The following is a 25,588-nucleotide window of genomic DNA, read 5'->3' as shown; positions in this document are numbered from 1 at the left end:
TTTAGGGAAGGTAGAGAAGAAGCCCCACCCACATAGAATTGGAGGGGATTCGAGGAGAAAACAAAGACGTCGGTAGTAAGGAGATGACTCAATGATGCTATTCCTCATCACCTTCTGCTCCTCACACCACTGGCCACCCTGCATGGCAGCCTCTATCGTCGGCCACCGTCATCCTTCGTTGCGGCCACTACTTGGAAGACACCAAATTATACAATGATAGACATAATGACAATGGAAGAGACCTCCCCGGCAATCCTCGGGTAGAGTCAACGTTGTCATCTCCATGGGCACCCAAACCGCCTTCCTCACAACCATCCATACCTCCAGTGGCATGTTCCAGCGGTAGAGGGACATAGACAAGTGGAAAACTGTGGCGAAAGCATGATCTTAGGGTTCCACCTATGCCACCTAAGAGATGCGCGCCGGAAAGAACAATGATAGAGATAATGACAATTGACCTTTTCATATTGTGATTGACAACTTTGACCTTAGAGAAGTTGCTTTAACGGAAAAATAATTCGCCTATTAGACCCGCCCAATGTGAAAAAAAACAATCAATACAACTGTAATCAACGTCAAATTGTAGAGTTTTTTCTTTTTTTAAAAAAAATTCTTTTATAGAGTTATGTAGTGTACAATTTAGAGAGGGTAGGATTCCCGAAAAAAAAATTAGAGAGGGTAGGTCTAATGAGCAGAGCTCACGCGTGCCCTGGCACTTGTAAACATTTGAACCGGCCCACGTGCACTGGTCCATCATGAGAAACTGTTAAAAAAATTATACACTAAAACTTATACATACAAATTTATAAGTAAAAAAATTAATATAGAGACATTCTTTATATATATATTTTTTAAAATTTGGAATCCGAATATATATACACACGTTTCACCCGATTTAGCACCAATGTCGTAATCACCTTTACAGAGATTCTTATATAGCAAGATGGTCCATTAATAAGATGAAGTTATATGCATGAGAAGCGTGAGGAGTGATTCAGCATCAGTACGTCGGGTGAGGAATAATCAATTCTTCTATCATGCCAGGCAATAATAATAATAATAATACTTAGTGCATTTTGGTGATCATATCCCAATAAGGCCTCGTTCGGCAGCGCCAGGAACGGCCCAGAACGGCCTCTGTTCCGGCCGGAACGAAGTGGCCCGTTTCCAAATCTGGTCTGGCCCGGAAGCGTCGTTCGTTTCGGCTGGCCCGGATTGGAAACGGGCCCGGTTTGGCCTGCCTCCCCCTGTTCCTGGCCCGGATTCATTCCCCACCTCCGACCCTCCGGTTCCAATCCGGACGCGAGGCGACGCGAGAGGAGAAGCGAGGAAACGGCGCGGCGGCGCACCGACGTCAACGGCGACGGCGACCGCTTCCCATCCGACGTCCACGCTCTCCGCCGCCTTCTCGCCGGTAACGCATCACCGTCGTCTTCCTTGTTCCTTTCTCTTCCCGGCGCTAGGGTTCTTGCTTGCTAGGGTTCTTGTGCTGCTGCTGCTCTTCTTCCGCCCAAATGGGGGCTTTCCAAGGGCTGGTGTTTCTTGGGGATTCCGATCCGCGTAGAGGGTGGGGGAGAGGGGAAGGAATCGTGATGGGTTCTTGGAGATTTGGTCTGTGGTTTAGGTTCTTGCGGTGTTGCGGGGGATTCTTGGTGGAAGAGCCCTAGGTTCTTGCTTCTGTTTCTTGCCCTAGATCTTGGCGGATGGATCGATGTGTTGCATAGCCATGGATCTGTCAACCAGCTTCCCTTTTAGTTTGTCTTCTTCTCGAATGAACCAGGAAATTATGCTGAAAAAAAACATGTCACTGTAACTGGACTGGTGCTCCATCTCTGTTTTTGTACTCACCCAATCCAGGCTAAGTCAAGATTATTATTAGATTCAGTGTTGCATAAGAGAAAATCCTTTGATAACCAGTTTTTGCCAGTTCTTGATGGCATTGCTGTTCATTATTCAGATTTTGATAACCACATGTCCTCATGGATTAGCTGCTTTTTAGCTTGGATACTTAATTTTAGCCAACACTGGCTGCCTCAAGAAACTACTATGCTAATTATAAACCTTTTCCATTTCCATCTTTCTGTTTCTGATTCATTAAATCTTAGCCATTTTCCTCTCCCTGGAATTCGCACTAAGATGAATTTTACTATTGTAATATTGGCCCCTGTTGTTAGTTGTCTGATTAGTACATGCATGTGTGAAGGCAAACCTACATTTAATATAGAACATTATATGTAAGAGTGTCTTGCAAGTTATGAAATCAATTGTATTTTGCACTAAAGGGATCGTTGTAATGAAAATATGGGCTATTGGTGAATATCTGTCTCCTGTTAAGTAGGTCTTATTCAAACTGAAATGCCTTAATTGCAGCTATAGAAACTTTCCTGTTGTTAGAACAATTTGTATCACATATATACAGATGATGCAAATATTTTTTTTCAGCTAAATTGCCTCTTATATCACACTGTCTAAGTCTAACCGCAAGATTTCTTTGCTATGGCTGCAGCGGATAATCAGTTGATATTCCCAAATGTCGATGGATTGCTACCAGAGGGACCGGAGGAAGGCGAAGCTAGATTGATTAGTGATGAAGTCCTGAAAAGAATGTGCTTAATCCTGAAATATATTACTGTTCATGCTTAACTAGATAGAAATATGCATGATGTTCTGAATTCTGATGAATGATGACAGCAACTGAATATGGTGAAGAATTGTCATGATGCTATTCAGGGTGTTCCCTGTCTTTCCATTTGGGAATTTTGGTTAATTAACTCCTGCAATATACTATTACTGTTAGAAATTAGAAATGTGCGTGATTCTGAATTCTAATGAGTGATGACATTAACTGAATGTTTTGAGTTCTGAATCACTGGATCTGATCGATCGACAATCCACGGCAGCTTGAATGGCTTCATTCCATTCCAGGTCAAACCGAACACAGATTTTTGAAGAGGTGGATTGAAAAAAGGAATGGATTCAATCCACAGGTGGTTCCAGTGAATCCACCCGGATCCACTGAAACCTGGCCTGGATCAATTCCTGGCCTGGATTGGAAACATGCGTGCCGAACAAGGCCTAAACTTATATTTGTTCTATGCATCTCAGCCCGCTTCTCCTCTACCGGCCCAGCCCAGCCCAATACCAGTTGGAGACTTTTTCAATAACAGAGTGGGAGCAAAGCAGAGATGGCGGGAAGGGCGTCTCGCGTCTCCGACTCCGATTCTGATTTGAACACGCCAAACGCCGGCTATATAACTTTCGCACCCCCTCCTCCTCTGCACTCTCATCATCTCGCGTTCACTTCTGATCACCTCGCGCTTGTTCTTTGGAATATATTGCTCTCTCGATCGATCGGCCTCTCGCTCGATCCAACCAAACCTCAACCGCAGTCGTCGCCGATCCACGATTGCTAGATTGTTTCCACCGCGCCACCATGCCTTCCATGATGGTGCGGTCCGCCGGCATCAAAAGGCTCCGCCGTGAGATGGAGAGCAGGAGAAGAAGATCACCGGAGCTCGCGCCGACAGGACGCGTCGCGAAGAGGTCCTCGACGCCTCCTCCACTTCATCCTTCGCCTGACGACGAGCGCTCCGCCGACGTCCTGGCCATGCCGGCGCCGCCTCCCGTGCCCGGTCGTCCCGCGACGTCGGCCGCCGCCGCTGCCACCGCCAACGAGCCGACGCCGACGATCGAGAAGGGCACGCAGGTGAGCGTGCGCACCCGCGTAGGCAAGATCAGCGTCACGGGCCACCAGACGCGCCACCTCGTGCTCCGGCTCGACGCGGTCGTCGTCTCCGCCGACGAGGACGGCTTCCTCGACGTCGTCTACAAGGTCGGGTTCCCGCACGACGATCCCTTCCGCCCCGTGCGCGTTGCCAGGGGCCAGGTTCAGGTGATTCTGCAGCCTGCAGCCGCGGCGCCGTCCGTCGACTCCTCCACGGCCACCGACGCCGCCGTGCGCCGCGCTCCAGGCCATGACCACGCGCGAAGTCGAAGGACAAGTGTACTGCCCGGAAGACCGACGGTCGCCGGCAAGTCTCTGCGACTGCTGACGGCGGAGGAGAGGAAGAGAGCTAGCTGGAGCAACTAATTACTAGTCTTTGGTACTCCCTCTGCTCAGAATATAAGGGATTTTGGGTTTTTGCTTGTAACGTTTGACCACTCGTCTTATTCAAAAATTTTTGAAATTATTATTTATTTTTTAAGCATAACTTTTCGTTTTTTATATTTGCAAAAAAAAAATTGTATAAAACGAGTGGTCAAACATTGCAAGCAAAAACTCAAAATCCCTTATATTGTGGGACGGAGGGAGTAGTAGTTTTTAGTTGTTTTGCTCGATTCTTTCTTTGAGTTGTATAGGATCAATTCTTGTCATATGTAAGAATGCCTAATCTCTATGCGATGTAACGTATATGAAAATGATTGGGAATGTGAATTCATATCATAATTTGTAGTATCTTGCTTGCATGCACTTCAACTCTCTGCATCTTTTCGAGCTCTGCTTCTTTCTGATTGGTTTACGTGCCAACGTAGTAGTAAGGGCTTGTTTGGTACAGCTCCAACTCCTAAACTTAACTCCAGGAGTTGAGTCTGGAGTGGAGTTGTGGAGCTGCCTAAACCCAGCACCACAACTCTAGTACATTTTATGAAGAGTAAAATACACCAGCGGTCCTTAAAGTTGTCAGGAGGTTTCACTTAGGTCCACAAACTTGTAAAGCGCACGTCGAGATCCCTAAACTTGATTTATTGTGTCATCCGGGTCCAAAGCCGCGTTTGACCGCGCGTGGTCTTGCCTACGTGACGATGAAATGGAATTTTCTCTCCATTTTTCCCTTTTTTTTTCTCCCTCTTCTCTTTTTTTTTTCTCCTGCACGCGGTTTTGCCGAGCCGTCGTGCTGGAGGCGAGCGCGCGACGGCAACAAGCGGATGGGGTGGAAGACGGCGGCGTTGATAGGGGGAGGACAGCGGCGGCGATGGGGGGAGAAGGGCGGTGACTAGGGGAGGAGGACGGCGGCACTGACGGGTGGGAGGTGGCCGGAATAGATGGCGACGGCGGTGGAAGCGGCGGCGGTGTTCGGGTTGTACATGCATGTCACAAAGTGAACCGGATCTACTCGGGTTGGTGCATGCATGTGTGTTCTTGGGTACTCAGGAAGCTCACCGAGGCACTAGAAAGTGTTGGGCAACCTTGGTTGTCAGTGGCGGCTCGTGGAATGGCTCGGCGGCGGCGCTCCTTCTCGGGTGAACGGCGATGGCTCGATCTATCAAACAACCTGGCATGCATGGGGTCACTTGATGTTAGTGAAGTCCCTAGGATGGTGTAGGTGTGATGAATCGAGGTGAAGCTCACCGGAGCGGCTGGAATCGAAGATTGAAGTCAGGGGGAGATGTTGAGGAAGGTGAGGTCGATCTCCCTCTTCGGAGCTCCATTCTTCATGGTTCTTGAGGGGAAATGGAGAGGAGTACGAGGCGAATACAATGGCGCGACGGCTTGGCCCGACTTGGTCCAGATCGATTGCGACGGCAACGATGCCACCACGGCGACGCTTGGAGCGCGCTCTGGAGCTCTCGTGGGCACGTCGGCGTTCCCGTCGCTGCAGTGGATGAAATGAATTGGTGTCAAGGGAGAAAATGATCGGCATGGACGGAAGAGTATGGAACGGGAAAGAGATGATGGCGTGCGCGGCAACCGAGCCACCGCACGCCATGGGAGCTGCCACTGCCGCGGTTTTGCTGAGCCGCCGTGCTGGAGGCGAGCGCGCGACGGTGGCAAGCGCGCGGGGAGAAAGACGGCGGCGTTGATGGGGGGAGGACAGCGGCGGCGATGGGTGGAGAAGGGCGGTGACTGGGGGAGGAGGACGACAGCACTGACGGGAGGGAGGGGGATGGCGGCGACTCGAGGAGGACGGCGGCACTGGATCTGACTTGTTGCTGTTGTTTGGCTGTTGTTTGCGCTGATGGAGTGGTGGTGGACAACGACGAGCAGCCGAGGTGTTGGATGGGCTTGCCGGCGGCGAGGAGCTGCCGGCGCGTTGGTGTGGACTCGGCGTCGACCGGCGGAGGCGCGGGAGAAAAAAAAAAGGAGAAGGGAGAAAAAAAGAAGGAAGAAAGGAGAAAAAATAAAAAAAGTCCATGTCATCATCCACGTGGCGTGCCACATAGGCATGACCACGGTCAAACGCGGTTTTAGACCGAGATGATACAATAAACTAAATTTAGAGATCTCAATGTGCGCTTTGCAAGTTCATGGACCAAGTGAAACCTCCTGATAAGTTTAAGAACCGCTGGTACATTTTACTTTTTTATGAAAGAGCTTCACCCAACTCCACTCCCAATTTTAGTAAAGTTGAAACTGTTTAGCTGAGTTCTAGCTCCAGAAGAGGTGGAGCTAGAGTTGAAGCTGTGCCAAATAGGCCCAATATTAAATTGCATTTTCAGATTAGTTCGTGTCAGTCTGTTGCCTGTTGGATCGCCGATACGATGAACGCCAGCATGCCGTGAGCCCGTGACCGTGAGAGCTCTCGAGTGATCGCTGGCCGCTGCTTGCACGGTTGCACCTAGGGATAGCAACCTAGCAGAGCCATATGCGTTATTTTCGTACGAAGCAATTTTGCTTTGACTTTTTAAGGCCAATAACGACATAATTAACTTTGGCGCTATTTGTTTCAACTTATGATTATTATAATCTAAATTATTAAGCCAGATTACTGTAAGCTAGATTATAATAAGCTGGCATAGAATAAGCTGTGAGTTGTTTGTTTGTCTGGATTATTGAAGGCATGAATTATTGGGTTTGAATGGCTAAAGTCTATAATGCCCTCAGCTATCTGTTCGGTTGATGGCATAGGTGGGTAATTTTTCTTAAGTATGTAGGGATATTGGGTCTTTAGCCACTCAATAATTTAAAAAAAGCTCATCTAAAGCAGCTTATCAGATTATAATAATTTGGCTTATAGATTATAATAATCTACTATAATAATCTATTTATTTGTTTCAGCTTACTCCTAATAAGCTAGATTATAATAATCTTAAGCTGAATCAAATAGGGCATTTTATCACTTTCACTAGTTGCTTTGCATAAATCCAAAAGTTGTTACACAAGTGTATTGAGCTACTTCTGAGTCACTTGATCTGTACTACTTCGCTACCTCGAGGCCGAGATAGCCAAAGTTATTAGGGGCTATTTATTTGTCGAGTGACTCAATTTATTTTTCTTAGCAATCAATTACTTCCTCCTTTTAATATTATAAGTCATTTTATTTTTTTTCTAATCAAACTTCTTTAGTTTTGACCAAGGTTATAGAAAAAATTAAAAACATCTACTGCATTTGATTAGTTTCATTAAATATAACATTGAATATATTTTAATAATATGTTTGTTTTGTGTTAAAAATGTTACTGTGTTTTTCTATAAACTAGGTTAATCTTATAAAAGTTCGATTAGTAAAAAACTCAAACAACTTATAATATGGAATGATGGGAGTACTCTATATACTAGATCAACACACGTTCCGTTCCTTTGAATAAGGCATACACACCAGGCGGCCGTTGTTGTCCAAGGAGTCAATGACTCAACAGTGGAGGTGGACAGTCTAGCGGCAATACGGACTATAGAGCTGCTACCCCTCAATCTAACAAGAGGCGCGAGTTTGCTGATAAGGAGACGGGTGAACCTAGTTACCCATCTAAGCTCACGTGAACCCCACCACGAGCTCATCAGCAATGGCTGGTGGTGGTGTAGTGCGTTGACCGCTATAGCCTAGTGGCCGGCGAGCTTGTGGCGACACAGACGAAGCTCGGGTTCCCATGACGAAGGCGAAGGGGATCCAGGAAGAGGACATGGAGCTGGAGCAAAAGGACGGCCGTATCTGGGCTTGGCCCACCTTTCCCACGTTGCCCCTCTCTAACCTTGATGGTGGGTGGCAAGGGATCTTTTGGTTTGGCGGCTGCCGTCTCCTCTATCTCAAGCGGCGGGTGACAATGGCGTCATTGAGCTCCATGACATGGCAACAGTTGTAAATCTTGAGATCGAGGTTACCGGGGAGTCAAAAGGCAGCTGACCTCGGTGAGCTCGCAGGGGTTGGAGCAGTTGGGAGCTACTCCATATCTGGCCACCACCGCTTGCGCCGCTCGGTAGAGAGGAGAAGCCGCCACCGCCTTGCTCCTCTCCCACTACCCACCTCTTTTCTCCCTGCGACTGCCGGCCTAGAGATCATGAGGAAGAGAGGGAAGAGGTGAAGAGATGAAAAAAGAGAGGAGGTTGGAAGAAGAATATAGTGCCACTGACATATGGGCTCCATGTGGGTTGTTCCTTTTAAATATTTTGTTACCGATTATAACATCACATGAGACGAAGACATAATCAATATGCCATGTGGATGTCACATAAGTCAAAACGGGCTCAATATACTATCTTAGGACTATACTTGCTTCGGGGTTTAGAGTTCGGTAGGCATTATGCCCAATTTTTTGGTTGAGAGATGTGATTCGATTAAAGGCAGAAGCTGAGAGAGGTAGAATAGGTTTGTTCCCCATTAGGAGCGGCATGGAGGATATGAGGGTTGTGAGCAAAGATGACCATCACAATGGTGGTTGGAGCCAGCAAAGCATAGGAAGAAGAAGCTCGAGCACTAAGGAAGAGACCTCATGGAAATCGAACGACAACGACAACAGAGAACATAAATAATCAGATGCGTACTCCCTCCGTACTCGTAAAGAAAGTCGTTTATGACAGTGACACGGTCTCCAAAACACAACTTTGACTTTTTTTTTCTATAAAAATATTTATTGAAAAGTGATATATGTATACTTTTATGAAAGTATTTTTCAAGACAAATCTATTCATATAATTTTTATATTTTCAAACTCAACAACTTAAAAGTTATTCATGATTTATATTCCCAAGGTTTGACTTAAACATTATCCTAACCGATTTCCTTTACGAGTAGGGGAGCAAGTGGGGCGGGCTTTTTTTCGGCCCGCAGTCCCGCCCCACAAAAAAAGCCCGCAAATTTGCGGGCGGGCCATCCCGCGTGGACCTTGCAAAATTGTTTGGCCCATCCCGCACAGCCCGCTGGGCGCCATGGCATTAGGGCACGATTGCACGAGAAGCCAGAAGGGGAGATGCCGCTGGATTCGGCGGTGGCGAGACAGCGCCGCAGCCGCTGCTACTCTCGTCGCCGACGCCGACTTCCTCATCGCCCATCCATCCAGCAGCGAACGCCCTCCATCGCTCTTCCAACAATCCACCTCCCCCCATCGCTGCAACGCTGCCCGTGTTGCCGCCTCCAGCTCTCTACCCACTACGGGCTCCATCGGCAAGGGAGCAGGGAGTTGCAGTTCCATTTGGCTGGCACACCTTGTGCGGCAGCGACGACGGCCGGTCAGTTCTTTTTCCTTCTTCTTCGGTTCTTGTTCAAGATTTGTTTGATGTGCCACTTCCTGTGATTTGTTTGATGTGTGCAAGCAAAGTAATCAAATGTGTTATGTATTGACTGATCAATTTATACTTCAGCGCAGGGAATCGAATTTAAACCATACTACGAAGAGTGAGATTGAGGATTTTCTAATCAAGATATTACACAAAGTTGAGCAATGTCGAGCTGTGTTAGGATTGTAGCTGTTTGATGTTGTTAATCACTTGACATGTCAATTATTAATATTAGTGCTTGTGGCTCTGCTAAATCTGTGAGTTCTCTTGCATGTTCTTGAGCTAGTAGCTTTCAAACTGTTTCCTGTTCACTACCCTCTTGTTTTTTGCAATTTTGTATTTTCTTCCCTCTCTTGATAGGTTTAATCTGCAATTTTATAGCTTTCTTCCTTCTCTTGCTAGGATTAATCCTAGCTTGATTTGGGACATGGAGTGCTTATGTGCTTGTATAACTGTTTTCACGTGAAATAATCCAGTCTTGTTGCTGGTTGATGAACCTAATTAAACGAATGTCTGCACATTGCGGGCTGTCCCGCGGCGCCCGTCGGGCTGAACAATCCCGTGAGCCGTGCGGGGCGTGTTGCCGTTTGCATGCACAGAGAGTTTGCGGCCGTTGTGGGGCGGGGCGGGACGGCCCACAACCCGTCCCACTTGCAATCCTATTTACGAGTATGGAGGAGTACTCATTATGGCTGGATGAAAAGCTCATGTCTCATTATCTCTCTCGACTCATGATTGACTCAGCTTGGCTCGTTGGAAAATGTTAACGAGTTGAGCCGGCGCTAGAACCCTACAGATACAACAGGCGGCCAATGGATAACTCAAACGAACGACGGCCCACTATCAAGCTGACAGTAGCCCAATGCTGCTTGTCCTGCTGTCCATGAGGCCCAAAGCTGGATCGGCTCCACCCTAGATTAAGTCGCCTGTTTACAATTAGTTGTCAACTACATGTGATCTAGGCTGTGATCTTCCTGAGTAATTGTCAACTTATCTACGTTAGTCCGAATAGCCTGTGAGGCTGTGATTGAAAGGTAGAAGGGCATAATCACACTGTGACAAATCATATGAGAAACAGAGTACTGTATATATTTGCAGAAGATGAAGATAATTTCAGACAAAAAATGTAGTAGTACATAGTATGATCTTAGTAAATTGTACATGCGGTCTGTCTAACAATATCTCTAGTCAGTAACCAACAACACGCAATACACACAACAAATTAAGTAGCGCCGCGTCGCGTCGCGCCGTCGCCGTGTGTTTCAGGCGAAGAGCAGGGCGGCGTGCGGGCACAGGTCCTTGTACGCGTCCTTGATGGTCGACTCGCTGACGCCCGTGGCGGCGGACGCTCTTCCGGACACCGCTGCTCCCCTGCGCCGCCATGTAGACGATGGCGGCCGCGATGGACTGCGGGTTGCGCCGCACGTCGAGGCTGTCCAGCCTGCCCGCCGCGCGCCGCGCCGCGCTCGCCTCCTGGCCGCTCATCCCCACCGCCGACCCGTAGCGGTGCAGGTAGTCGCCGGCGCGCACCACCACGCCGACGCCGCCGCCGCTCGCCTTCATGTCCGCCGCCTGATCCTGCCCGCGCTCCTCCATCCCGAGGTGCCTCTTGATCGCGTTGATGAACTTGCCCAGGTCCCTCTTCGTCGCCGCCGCGTCGGAGGTCGCCGCGATCAGCTCCTTGAGCGTCCGCGGCGCGCCCTCGACGCGGCACGCGGCGTGGAGGCACGCCGCGTAGAGCGCGTCCCGGCTCCGTCCCTTGGGGCACGCCCTGGCCTCCTCCAGCTTCCTCAGCACCTCCTTCGCCCGGTCGCTGACCTTGTCCGCGAGCCCGAGCCGGGACGCCATGCCGACGATGGCGTCGAACCCCTCGGCGAGCGCCTTGCTCGTGTCAGGGACGCCGCACCGCACCTTCGGCGGGACGGCACCGCCGGCGCGCATCTGCTTCGGCGGCACAACGGCGCCGCGCACCCTCGGCTGCACCGGCGGCGCCCCGACAGAGCAGGCAACGCCCTCGCCGCCCTGGAGCAACGGATCGGCAGCAGCTGGCGAGACGTCTCCTCCCACGCTGCTGCTGCTGCTGCTACGGTCGCCATCACTGTCACCATGACCAGCGGCGGCGCGCCACCGCGGCGGCTCGGGGCACGCGTTGGCGCCGTTGCCGAGGTCGAACGCGCACCCGGTGCAGATGGCGTCGCCGGTGGCGTGGTCGAGCACCATCGGCGTCGTGCGCTGGCAGTGCTGGCAGTAGCTAACGACGTCCGGGGAGCCGTACATCGTCGGCGCGCGCGAGCATTCAGCGTCTCGATCTGTGCTTGGAGCCTTGGATTGCGTTGCGTTGGCTTCTGGTTGATACGCTTGCTAGTAGTACCTACGAATGCTGCTCTGCTTGGTTTTGTGGTGAGGTTGGTGGTGTGAGGTGGGTGAGGATTTATAGCGACGAGGAGGAGTCCGACACGAGTTCGGACACCCCATTCGGGAGTCGGGCTCGGGTCCGGCCCAGCCATTCGGGAGTGAGAATCGGACTCGGACTCGGACTGGCCCATAAGCCCGATCGGCGATCGCCACTCGCCTATGCAATGATTAGTGCAAATAAGAACCTCTATAGATGAAAAATAAGATAGTACTGATTATGTGATTATTGCCTTCTGATGTGTTTTTTTTTCCTTTATATTGCATTGTTAGGGTTTAAACTTGGAATTGGGAAATTTGGGGGAACTGAAGCAAAATTCCGGTCGAATGAACAATTTTCACCTTGAATTGGCTACTGATTATCTTGCCTACGACCTTACTGGTATAAGATACCAATGAGACCGTAGTTTATTGCATCAAGAACATGCAAGAACGTAAATATTGAAAATTAATGTTTTTTTTTGTTTTTACATAGTTATTGTAGAGTATTCTAGTTGAAAATTATAAAACTCTACTACCATTTTGCTGTTGGCTATGAAGGACATTGAGATCGGTTCTTTTTTCTTAATAGTCAATATATAGTTGAGAAATGCCCAGGGGTCTTCCGGCTAGCTTCACAAGGTGGTGGGCTAGACGACCTGGGTTCAAAGCCTCACCCCTCCTAATTATTTGATATTAGATCCTTCCCTAATATTCTAGTTTTTTTTAATATATATTTTTGTGATTTTTATGTCCCATTCACTTCAACTTTATTTTTGGTAAGAACTTGTAATCGCTACTCCTTCGCTGCCGTAAATCCTGATCACTTGCAGTTTTGCTATACATTTGTAGACGAATTTTCTTCCAAAAATTTGACAGATGTAAATATTGTACTATAATCGTAGTGTTATTACTAAGTTGCATATAACTATAATAGAACTCGTATGTAACTTTAAAAAATTTTGTGATAACATGCTATTTTCGTGATGTGGAGATAACATGACTAAATTCCCTCACTTGTGTATGCATCGTGATTTTTTTTCTCCGTTTGTACAAATCTTAAAGCAAATCGCAAATTTAACGATTTCAAAATTACATGAAAGTTACGTACCAGTTACAATGTAGTTACATGTAAATTTTACATCTAATAATTTTTTAGGAGAAAATTTGTCGACAAATGTATATATAGTCCCGCTTAACATAAAAACCATTCAGAAACATATTGTTTTTTAGCTTGGAAATTTTATATATGGCCACATATAAATGGTGTACCCCTCTTTTTACTGAGTAGTTGAGATCTCACAACGCTATCCTTATTTTTGTCATGATATCACATTTCTCTTGGGTGGAGGGGTGAAAACAGTCACGTAAATTCTTGACCAACCGACACTTGTTTCTGATTTTTATCTAATCAAGTCGTGTGGAGATGGTTACATATAAAAATGAAAATAGAAATGATAAAAAATATGGAAATAGAAACATAAAAAAAATTTTCTGTTATACCGACAGTTTTTTAATTTTACTGTATTCTAACATCATTATCATTTTTATATTGTGGTCATTACAAAATATGCCAATATCTATGATCATCTCGGCTTTTTCCTCGATCTCCACGACCTCGCTACTGGATATTGCCTCGGCGATGGGTGGAAGGGGTAGCATATGCCAAAGAGAAAGGGGATCTCACTGCAACAGAGCTTAATGAGAGTGTGTGTGAGTGAGAGTGAGAGTGAGAGAGGGGGAAAGGAAAGGGGAGAGGAGAGGAGGGGGTATCTTGTACTAGTTGTAGTTTTTAGAGTGCCTAATGTAAAATGTTGGACTTAAATATAAATTAGAAAAAAAATGAAAACTGATATATAAAATACCAAGTTTGACATGAAAAATTAAAGCCACCACTAAAATCATTTTGCACTGCGCGAGAGAAGGTGTGGCCTAAGCTTATGTAGCACCTGAGATGAAAATGGGTGGGGTACAATCAGATTATTGGCATTCCCATATTCTAACCCATAGTTTCCTTCAAATTCGAAGCCGGGTACGGGTAGTGCCGGATAACATATCACTCATCCCATATCGTATCCAATATTATTTCCTCTGAGTTAATTTCGAGAACGGATATCTATTTGAATTAGATAGTAAATATAAGAAGATAATTAAAGTGTTAAAAGAGTACATCAATAGAAAAATTATATAATATTACATGTAAGCTCGTAAATAGTGATTAATCAATCTTTTATCATGTTTGTCGGTGGACTTAAAATGGATTTTCATATATGTCTTATAATATGGGATATACGGACAAGATACAAGTATTCTCTTATCCTAATCCATAGTTCTCTCTCATATTCTTCCCGCGAGTTTTGGATCAGGCGGTCGGTCGGACGGAAAATACACATCCCATTATCACTCCTACTTTTAGGTGTGGCTTGTATTCTTCATGGCCTTAGGACTCTTTTGCATGAGAAATGAGCAAAAATGGCTCTCAAATGATAGAACAGTAAACTTAGGAGCCGCAAGTTGTTGACGCAAAAAACACACACTGGCCTAGGAGATATGCTTAACTCCAGTGCAGGTCCAAATCTTGATGAGATGCGGGCGTGCCAGTCAGTTTGACCCTGCAACTGACAAGATATGCAAATTGTAGATCAATGAGCCGATCGGCTGACAAGCCGATGGAGTAACTCCAGCTGATGTCGATACCAGCCGATAGCGATAGGGTTTTGAGCAATCGACTGTATGTTTGATGTAGATTCTGATGCTTGATGTAAATAACAATATAAAGGCGATCAACTGATGATAATATAATACTACTCCGTTCCAAAATATAGGGCACAACTACTTTTTAATGTGGTTTCTAATATAAGACGTGCATACATGCATGTAATTAATTAGCACATTCTCTCCCCTAAATTATTATTATTATAAATCCTATACTCACAAGATCTTTAATTCTATTGGTTGCATGTATTGTATTAATTGTGGTGATTCATGACAACGATGAGATATTAATTATTTCTTGGTCTTTGGATTAAGGGTGGTTGTGCCTTATATTTTGGAATGGAGGGAGTATAACAATAATATAATCCAATATAGAAACCAATCAGCTAATAGTAATATGATAGTATAAGTACTAATCTGATGGTTAAAGAATACATCGGCTGGAAGTCCGATGTCATTAAATCCACAAGATTAGATAAATCAATGAAACATTTGTTGTCATCGGCTAAATCCAACTTATATGTATATGCAATCCTTATAAGCCGATGCAATGTCCAGATAACTTATTGGCTAGCACCCCGATAAAACATTAGCATGAACCTATCGGCTTAACAAGACTTATATTATCAACAACAATCTAGTAGGCCGAAACTAACTGATGCAGCACGAGATTGTATATGATAATCTAATACTCGATGAGCCAATAGATCTGTCTAATGTGATCGATATGACAAATCTATTTAGAACAATATTGTGATTGTAGAGATATATCGGCTAAGATAGGAGATCAGACCTAACCGAGACAGTCCCAACTAAACCGATGTGTCTCTAAACATAATGCAATTAGAGATAGAATTGAAATATCAGGTAGTCAAATATATCAACCGAACCAGAGTAATCCAAGAGGTTGAATGTACTGATGCAGCCTTAAACGATGCCGACATAGATGATACAATTGCTAGGCCGGCGGAACATAGGACTTACCCCTTCGCCGGAGATCAAACTAAAACGATGCAGCCCCGCGTCAGGTGCCCAGTTCCGCCGGTTGATAAGTAAAACTTCAGAAAAGAGGGTGGCGATGCGCCGAGAGTAGTATTGATCGAGAGATAGTTTAAATTGACCCCGAGTGTATATATTTATACCCATAGGGATATACTAGTCCTGGTAGGACAAGAAAGAAACTTTCCTAAAAGATAAAAGGAAAACATAAAGTCCTTATAGGACACTAAACACACTTTACTATAGATATAAGGAAACTAACAAACTATTCTTAATTAATAGATAACTTGCCATACCGCATCCTCTTGAACTCGGTTACTTCTGGATAAGCTTTCTTTAATAGATTAATTTCCTTAACCGAATATATAGCATGAATTCGACTATTGGCGACGTGATAATTATGGGCTTACTAAATTTTACTGTTAATACAAGTATGACAAACGGCAACAACAAATCAAAGCAAGGTTGAGGAGATCGTGGCAATCCTGCAGGCTAAGGCTATCGTGGCGGTTGAGCGCTGGGCCTAGCCGCCTAGGAGGCCAGAATAGAGGGAAGAGGCAAGGGTATAACTGTCATAGTATCTCTGAAAAATATATATATATATATATATATATATATATATATATATATATATATATATATATATATATATATATATATATATATATATATATATATATATATATATATATATATACGGGTGTACATACTCCCTCCCCTCATACCATTGATTAACTTTGAGATCCGTACCTATTAATGAGTTGGCAGTGCAGAGTCATGCAGTATGTACCCATTAGCCGAACGATGCGTGGTATTAATTTGAAAAGTGATTAATTACCGATAATGCATAACTAACCACCTGAAGAATAGGTCAGTGCAGCTAGTGGGTGGTGAGGAACGGTATCTGCATCGTCAAAGCCACGTACTGCTTCATTAGGATTTTGGTTTGCTCCGTCCTGGTCGAGTATACGCCGCCGCGCGGAGCTGGTGATTTTGGATGGATGACGGAGTGAAGAACCACACCGATTTCAATTGTACCACAGGGTCTAGGTATGTTATACTGATTTGATGATTGATTATTCAGTATGTGCCGTTGGGTTTTTTCGTTTGATTTATGGGTGTGAACAAGAATGATTCTGGATCATTGATTCAGTCAAATTATTATGGATGAATGCAACCCTTCCTTCGGCATACCTGATGGTGATTCAATCCCACATGGTGTCTAGACAAGGTGAGATCAAGATACCATATTTTTTGAATTGTAGAAATAATCGGCCGATACTGATGCATATTGAGTTGTGTTCTGCAGTCCTGTAGCCATGGAGGAGGACGTGTCATTGACGGTTGGCTCGCATGATTCAGGTCATGGAACTCCGGTGACAAGGTATCTTTCTTGGCATAGTTGTCAGTTGATCATATACTTTGGAATTGAGTAGTATAAAATCCTTTTCTGTCTCTATTACAGAAGTATGCTCCTTCACTAGATTGGACTGAAGGAAACCCAGCTGAAAAAGAGGGGGCAGGGATACCGATGGAAAGGTTTGGATCTCATGTTGATTTCTTTTCACTTTATTTGATTTTAATGGCATGTTGTTGGTGGTATGTTCTGAAGACTGAATGAATACAATCTTTTCAGAATGGTAGTAGATAATGTTGACAGTAGTGCTGCCATTCCTCCGGAGTATGCTGATCCTAATATTCTTGCTCCCGCATTGGGGCAAAGATTTAAGACTGAGAGAGATACCTTTAATTTTTATAATGTTTATGCTATTAGTAAAGGATTTGGGATCCGTCTGAATAAAGAGCGCCTTAATGTTAATAAGCAGAGAACAATGCGACAGATTTGTTGTTCACACCAGGTACCAACATTTATGACAGTATGTTTGTTGTGGCAATGAACTGATAGTTTTTTGTGATGGAGTATGTGTTAATTTGTAATTGATCCCTGCAGGGGAAGAACACAAATACCAAAGAACCTTCTATTCGAATTGGATGCCCAGCAATGATCAAGATAAATAGGTCGAAAGGTGCAGGAAGCTGGACAGTAACTAAGGTCGTCGCTGCACACAACTATCCAATGAAAAAGAGTATAGGGGTTACAATGAATTATCATTCACACAATCAAATAGATGAGGGGACTCGGGGTATTATTGAAGAGATGGTGGACAATAGCATGAGTCTGACAAATATGTATGGTTTGTTGTCTGGCATGCATGGCGGAGCTTCCATTGTTCCATTCACGAGAAAAGCTATGGATAGGCTAGCGTATGCAATTAGGCGGGATGAGTGCAGCGACGACATGCAAAAAACACTAAATGTCCTGAAGGATTTGCAAAAAAGGAGTAAGAATTTCTTTTATAGTATACAGCTCGACGAGGCTTGCCGTATGAAGAACATATTCTGGTCTCATGCTGTGTCTAGATTGAATTATGAGCATTTTGGTGATGTCATTACATTTGATACTACGTACAAGACAAATAGGTATAATATGCCATTTGCACCATTTGTTGGGGTAAACAATCACTTTTAGAGTACCTTCTTTGGGTGTGCCCTGCTGAGAGAAGAGACCAAAGAATCGTTTGCATGGTTGTTCGAGACATTCAAAGAGTGCATGAATGGGAAGGAACCTATTGGAATTTTAACAGGTATGCGCGTATTTGGTCGTTTTCAGAGTTCGATAGGATTTCAAAGTTTACTGTGCTTATTGTAAGTATTTGACCTTTTTATTGCAGACAACTGTCCTTCAATGGCAGCTGCCATTCGAAAGGTATTTCCCAACACAATCCATCGTGTGTGCAAGTGGCACGTTCTGAAGAAAGCAAAAGAATTTATGGGGAACATCTACTCGAAGCGTCGATCATTCAAGAAAGCATTTCACAAGGTTCTCACGCAGACACTGACAGAGGAGGACTTTGAAGCTGCTTGGCACAAACTGATTAGTGATTACCAACTAGAAAACAGTGTATATTTGCGTCACATTTGGGACATAAGGCGCAAATGGGCGTTTGTATATTTTGCCCATAGGTTCTTTGCTGGGATGACTACTACGCAAAGAAGTGAGTCTGCAAACCATGTGTTCAAAATGTTTGTGAAACCCTCTAGTTCTATGAACAGGTTTGTTAAGAGGTATGACCGGTTTTTCAATGAGAAACTGCAAAAGGACGACTCAGAGGAATTCCAAACTAGTAACGTAAGTATCCATTTTGGCATTTTTGTTGTTCTTATTTAATTGATTATTATAATCATCTTTTGGTGTCACTCGGTGCAGGACAAGGTTGAAATTAAAACAAGCTCACCGATAGAGATTCATGCTTCCCAAGTATATACTAGAGCTGTTTTTCAGTTGTTCTCTGAGGAGTTAACTGATAGTTTATCATACATGGTGAAACCTAGGGAGGACGAAAGCACAGTGCAAGTTGTACGAATGTGCACAGAAGAGTCTAGCTCATTCCTTCGGAAGGAATATCAGGTGTACTATGATGTGGAAAGAGAGGAATTTTCATGCGTCTGCAAGATGTTTGAGCATAAGGGGATACTGTGCAGCCACGTTTTCAGGGTATATGTTTTTTCCTTTGCAACTTTTATTGAAGTATTCTTGATTATTTTGTAATTCATTGTTTTGTCCTGCTAGGTGCTTGTTCAGTATGGGTTGTCAAAAATTCCAGATAGGTACATATTGAAAAGATGGACGAAGAATGCACGGGATTCTGTTCCACCTCATCTACATGGATACAAAGATGATGTCGATGCTTCACAATCGAGGAGTTACAGACATGTAATGCTGAATAAAAAGTCTGTGGAGGTGGCTAGTGTTGCAAACAAAGATGTGCAGACATTTAAGATGGCAATGACAGTCATGAATCAACTTTTGGAAGACATGAAAAGTCGGTTATCTTTGGATGACGATGACAATAGTGGAGCAGCCCCAAAGCGAGCAACTAGACAAATATCAAGGCCAACGGTATTATCCGAAGATGGAAATGAAGATGTTGGCGCTGCTGACGTCGACAGTGTGTATGATATGTCGAGTGAGGAAGAGAGTGGAGATAATACTGGTGATGTACTTCCACCCGTGAGAAAGAGAAGCAGAGGAAGGCCAAAAGTGAATAGGTATAAATCTGGCGGTGAGGCTGCCAGCATGAAAAGAAGAAAAGAAGGAGTGAAAAGAGTAAAGCAGCAAATGAGGGTGATTCCGTTGAAGAAGAAAACCAAGACAATGATCATGCGGATGAAATGCCTTTTCCTCGTAGGTTTTGCCACACATGCCACCAAGCAGGACATAATTCAAGAACCTGCGGCCGGATGTCTATGTACAAGAGAAAACTTTAGTATATGGTTCATTGTAGTTTTGTATAGCCCCTTCTGAATGTTTAAAGTGGTCTTGCTTTAAGTTGTTTTCCTATTAAGTTGAGAGATGTTTGTGTTTGCTTGCTGTGAGCAATTTATTATGATTATGGAAGTGGTGGATTGGTCAGTTTTTTCTATATTAAGTAAATTTTGCTTCAATTTTTTACAATTGGATATTTTTGGTGGTTGTATCTTCAGTGGAAACAAATGGATGTGTGTTAACAGGAATCTATATCATTTGCATGATGGTATTTTCTCTTTAAAGAGAGAAATGGAAGTGTTTTTTTGTGCTGTTTATCCTTTGGAAAAGGTATGTGCACTTGTGTGGGTTTGAGTTGTATTTTCTACATCAACGAAGACACGTACTACTTCATTAGGCCAGGACCGAAGGATTTTGGTTTGCTCCATCCAGGTCATGTTTAAGCTGCAGCGCGGCAGCGGGGATTTTAGAAGGATGATTGAGTGAATAACCACATCCCTATGGATGGTACCATTGGGTGTAGATACAAAAATAAGCCATACAATCAGTTGAATAAACACGTGCATACTGTTATTGTTTGGGGTAGCGAAAAATTGAAATAACTAAGTACGTGGAACTGTCATTTGAACACAGATGTTTCTTTGTCCATGCATAGCAACGAATTTAAGATTCTGTCAAGCGAAGACATAAGTGAATATCGAAAATTACATGAAAAGTTCTAGTAAAACTATAAGGATAAAATTGTTGAACTAATTGTCTTTAATATGTCGAAGACGGTGCACCACATATTCTGGAAGTATTGCCTCGTTATCACGCAGAGTCAATAGGTGGATCAAAAATTGTCGCCGGAGGTAGTACGGGTCCTGTGAATGTTACAGTTTTTCGTTATAGCTTATTGGCGAAGACTTTATGGTAGAGTGTGGTCTACAAAGGGTGGAAGCCATTATATACCTGTGAAGTAGAGTTCACAAGATGAAGACCATCCCAGTTCACCATATTGTTGAATACGTGAAAGCCGCAGTCATCCCTGTGTGTTTTTGTAAAAGTATTGTCAATTCAAACTGTGGATAGGTTGTATACTGTTTGGTGGAGTAGTAACTCACCCGTTTTGCTGCTTTGGTATATTTTCCACTGCCTCAAAGTCCCAGTTCAGTATGTCCTTGTTCCACCCTGGAAATGCCAGACGCATGCATTCCATTACGCACCGGGACACCATGATCTTAATCTTGTCATGCCTGGTGAAACGTGATTCCCCCAGTGGATCTTGGGTGTTCAGTGAATCAAGGACTAATACCTTCTTACTCTCCATGTTAAATACGTACAACACGTAATGTTTGAGTAGGTGAACAGGTATCAGTATCTGCAAAGTAATTGTTTCTCAGTGGGATGGCTTATCTGTTATTGTTCACAAATAAGACTACAGATTACGTACTGAAAAATCAAACTCACCATGTGACTATCTAAAACATCATATACAACTTCGGGGCCCGTGAAGTGTGCAAGTTGATGACTAGCTTCCCAAAATTCATCTCCAGCTACAGCATACATCTAAAAGAAATCATTGAATTTGAATGCCCATTAGCAAAAGAAGAATATTTTTTTGACGTGTGCAATGTTACCCCAAAATCTTGGTTAATGAAATGCCTCCAACCCAAGTAGTTTGTGTTTTGAAATCTCTCAACTTCTTGTTGGAACATTATTCGAATAGCAAGGTTGAGAGAATCTGAATCCATTCGGCTCCCAATCTTTATAGTCTTCTGGATGTTTCGTAGCGTCAATGAAATCCTGAATAGATAGGAACTTTGCAGCCATTTTGCGCTGAAATAAACCATAAGAGAATAAAGGGATGTCAGGTTAGGTGGGGTGCGATACTTGGTATAGTTGAATATCAGGACTTACTCTAACGATGCCTCGTTAGAAATAGACATAACATAGGAATACAATTCATCAGCAGTCCTGGAGTCCATCCTCTCAGTCGAACATTGTTTTGACAGGAAAGGCGACATGAGTTTCCTGTTTGGTTTAACTGCACGCTTTGATTTGTGTTTCAGCAAGTGAGAAGGTGGTTTTTCAACAGTATATTTGCGCTTCTTCTGCTCGTCGGTTCCAAATTCTTCAATTAGCATAATTGAACATTTGTTAGTCATGCGTGTTCCCGACGTAGGCGACATTGAAGAATTAGTCTCTTTCGAACCTGGATATGTGAGACTGATTAGTACGCAGTAATCAGGTTTTTTATTTGATTTTTTAATCTTTTAGCACACCAACCTGGAGCTCCATTAAATTTTCTAGGAGTGCACTGCGAGGCTCCAAATTTGTGATCAAAGTGTCGGGTATCTGATAAATGAAGAATGTAAGAAATTTGTTAAAGTCACATTTTGTAAGGATTTTGTGTGTTCATATTGTTAATAGTCAAGCGTTACCTGTTGGTTGCTCCACTGGATTTTCATATTCTGTAGCATGTGTGGAGTAGTTCGTGGGTGTGTGGTATCCCATGGCAGAGGGGTCTCCCTATGGATGGAGAGGCCCTTGCATATCCTCAATGGTATCAATAACATTCCTAACTGCTGCCCTCGTCGCTATCTTAACTGCCGCTGCCATATTATACTTGAAAGCTTTCTTGAACATGTTTGCTGCTTCAGTAGCAGTTTTGAGGTTGCTTATGTCTACGAAATCTGCTATGCTAGGCAAAATCTCATCAATCTGATTGAATCCATCCTGAACGTAAGATTTCAACTCCTTATAGGCCTGTGTTTTTAATCATAGTAACCATAAATTATATTTAATCCCATTGTCGGATATAGTCTGAAGTAGAATACTGTAACTATGGTTCACGTACCTGTGGCCCAACCATTGCACTCACGTCTAACGAATTGAAGTGTGATTCCAGGAATTTGATTAAATTGGCGCCTCCATCATTGCCTCTGCATTGTATCTTCGAAACGGAGGATAAGTTGAGGGGAGACACCTCTGGCGCTTGGGGGTAGTTTTCTCTTGGAGCCTTCATCAACTAAAGAACATATGCGTTGCTAATTAGCTTATTTTTGCAGCCTTAAATAGGTATATTAGAGTTAGGGTACCATATATACCTGGAGCTTCCCATAACGAGGGAAAGGGTATCCTGGATTATGTTTACTGACTATATCTTGTTGGATCATCATAGCAATTTGATTGTCCTCGAACTAAGAAATGTGGCATGATTTAACACTCGTGATCCCAACCTTCCGTATCACGAGTTTGCTGAAATATTTTGCCTGCACAATTGCTTCAAAATGTCAATATGTGTGTTGATTATATACTGCATTAGGAAGACAAGTATCAGTGCTAACCATTAGGAAGATGATACACCCGTTAATGGATTGTTGCGTCGTATTCGGAAAGCGTTTGGGCAATGATTCTGCTGCTTTCTTCACCTCATCTACGACGAACTGGGACCAGTTGTACTGTTTTGTATTGTCAACATCAGCCACAGCTCTAATATACCTAGGAGATATGAAGTTTGCGCAGGATTGCGGTGCCAAGAGCTTTGTTGTGACATATAACACAAAAGCCGCCTTGAATTCCCTCTTTTCATCTATTGTCATGGGATGAACATACTGCTTCTTTAGGACTCTCTCTAAGAGTGATATTTTCAGGTGTGAAAAGTTTGGAATCTCAAATATTTCACACAATTTTTGTTTCTTCCCGTCTAATTCATCTTGTGAGCAAGGGATAATAAGTTGACCTGAGCATGGCAAGCCAAAAACTGCATTGACATCATTGGGACCAAATGGCAACTCCTGGTTGAAATCTGTAACAATAGTGCCTGATTTTGGATCAACCTTGCTCAGAAGCCATGCCCAAAACTGCCTGTTTACCTTAGTAAGTTTGATATCCAAAATTCCATCAAATCCAATTTCAGCAATCAACTCCTTCTTCCTATCATCGAAGTCTTTAGTGATATTCACTATGCATTTGGGCTGGCACCTACAATTGATACCAAAGGTAGTGTTGTCTTTCTTCTGTCTATTTAGTACCCTGCTTTGCCGATACCTAGATACCACCCGTGCAGCCGTCTTTTGAAGGTTACCCCTTGTGCCTGAGACCTTGAAAGCCTGCTGATAATTATTTTTCAGAACACAAATATAACAAATACTAAGGCTGAGAAAAATTGAGCGTATTTAAAAATTCAACATGTACTTCTGTTTTAAAAAATCTGCATATAACCTTCTCTGGAAAAATGAAGGATATATTTCTGTGAAGCAAATTCAGCCTGTATTTGCCCCCTCTTTGAAAAAGTAAGCATGTCTATGGAAATAAGCAGTATATCTTTGTAAAATGCAGTACATACTGTGTACCAATCCAGTATGTACCAGTCAGTATATATCAATCCAGTATGTACCAGTCAGTATATACCTCTCTATGGAAAAAAGAAGTATATACCAATCCATAGAAATGCAGTATATACAAGGTTCAATACCAATCCATAGGAATGCAGTATATGCAAAGTTCAGAACATACTACTGACGGAAAAAAAACAGCATATACCTCTCTATGGATAATTACAGTATATACCAATCCAGTATGTACCAGTCAGTATATACCTCTCTATGGAAAAAAGAAGCATATACCAATCCACAGAAATGCAGAATATACAATGTTCAATAGATACTTATGTTTAAAAAAAATAAGTACATACCCATGTATGGAAAGCATATACTTCAGGTGTAAAATCGGCATATACATTATCCCAAATAAAACAGCATATGCATTCAGAGTCAAGAAATTGCCATCCACAACTGAGATCATGCATGAACCGAACTATGCATAACCCCTCTCTATAGGCAACAAGATGATCAATTTCTGGTGACATACCTTGGACTGCGGTGACAAACTGATTCTCCCGTGACTCTGCAAACGAGAAAAATTTAGGAATCGAGCCGATCTTGCCGTATAAAATACACAAATACTAACCTGCTGCTTTGGATGACCTGTACTACTGTGACTCCTCGATTTTGCCCCGGCTGCCCCGCTCTTGCATTCAGGCGACTCCAGATCGATGACTTCTGCTCCTGGGACACCAACGGGTGGCAGATCCTCCAGAATGATTACCTCTGCTTCAGTATCTCCGATTGGTGAAGGAGGAGCCATCACTGGAGGAAGGAACAAGCAGATTCAATGATCAGTATAGATCGCTTCTATGATCCTCCACCAGCCGCCGAGTCGCCGCTGAATCACCGTGGGGTCAATCCGAGGAGGAGTCGTCGCCTCGTTGCCTCCCAAAACCCAGAAATTTCGTGATGCGCTGTTGGATCTGTTCCGATATTAGCGGTAAGATAATTTTGCCCTGAATAATTAATTCCATAATTCACGATATACATACCGGGTCCGCTGAGTCAACACCCGTTAAGGTGTACACGGATTAACTCGTATCTGGTTGTTCGGATGAACGGTGGATGCAAGAGGGAGTATATACACCCAGTGTATAGAACCATTTTCATATATATATATATATATATATATATATATATATATATATATATATATATATATATATATATATATATATATATATATATATATATATATATATATATATATATATATATATATAAAATATACACTCTTTTAAAAGTAGTAATATTGACTGCTTCTTAATAATAAAAAAATAATAAAATCTAAAGAAAAAGCCATATATAATCTATAATCCTTTGAAAAATGTAGCACTGAATATGTCAACTCCTCAA

At 43.6% G+C, this 25,588-nt stretch overlaps 1 protein-coding gene, 3 long non-coding RNA genes, 1 other non-coding gene and 1 pseudogene across 5 annotated transcripts; 3 read left to right on the top strand and 3 right to left on the bottom strand.

Annotated features, from left to right (window-relative positions):
* Nucleotides 1-1,298: 1,298 nt before the first annotated feature.
* Nucleotides 1,299-2,749, top strand: LOC107275779 (uncharacterized). The gene is made up of 2 exons (XR_010742591.1): nt 1,299-1,414; nt 2,507-2,749. It is a non-coding gene; the product is annotated as an uncharacterized protein (transcript).
* Nucleotides 2,750-4,411: 1,662 nt separating this feature from the next.
* On the bottom strand, nt 4,412-6,446 carry LOC107281491 (uncharacterized). Its single transcript, XR_010742592.1, has 2 exons — nt 5,351-6,446; nt 4,412-5,273 (listed from the first exon to the last, which is right to left on the bottom strand). It is a non-coding gene; the product is annotated as an uncharacterized lncRNA (long non-coding RNA).
* A 2,689-nt stretch (nt 6,447-9,135) lies between these two features.
* LOC136357508 (uncharacterized) lies at nt 9,136-9,779 on the top strand. The gene is made up of 2 exons (XR_010742829.1): nt 9,136-9,382; nt 9,515-9,779. It is a non-coding gene; the product is annotated as an uncharacterized lncRNA (long non-coding RNA).
* Nucleotides 9,780-10,636: 857 nt separating this feature from the next.
* Nucleotides 10,637-11,826, bottom strand: LOC107275702 (transcription initiation factor IIB-like; annotated as a pseudogene).
* Nucleotides 11,827-16,686: 4,860 nt separating this feature from the next.
* Nucleotides 16,687-18,168, top strand: LOC136357231 (uncharacterized). Its single transcript, XR_010742429.1, has 3 exons — nt 16,687-16,766; nt 16,845-16,919; nt 17,001-18,168. It is a non-coding gene; the product is annotated as an uncharacterized lncRNA (long non-coding RNA).
* A 2,252-nt stretch (nt 18,169-20,420) lies between these two features.
* LOC136357377 (uncharacterized) lies at nt 20,421-22,848 on the bottom strand. The gene is made up of 9 exons (XM_066312612.1): nt 22,702-22,848; nt 22,286-22,610; nt 22,131-22,199; nt 21,762-22,056; nt 21,482-21,680; nt 21,312-21,410; nt 20,966-21,222; nt 20,814-20,889; nt 20,421-20,725 (listed from the first exon to the last, which is right to left on the bottom strand). The coding sequence occupies exons 2-9, from the start codon at nt 22,356-22,358 to the stop codon at nt 20,612-20,614; spliced, it is 1,182 nt and encodes a 393-aa protein (XP_066168709.1). The 5' UTR covers nt 22,359-22,610; nt 22,702-22,848; the 3' UTR covers nt 20,421-20,611.
* Nucleotides 22,849-25,588: the final 2,740 nt, after the last annotated feature.

Source organism: Oryza sativa, chromosome 7 (genome assembly GCF_034140825.1).
Source record: "Oryza sativa Japonica Group chromosome 7, ASM3414082v1".
NCBI lineage: Eukaryota > Viridiplantae > Streptophyta > Magnoliopsida > Poales > Poaceae > Oryza > Oryza sativa.
This window is presented reverse-complemented; position numbering and strand designations above follow the sequence as displayed.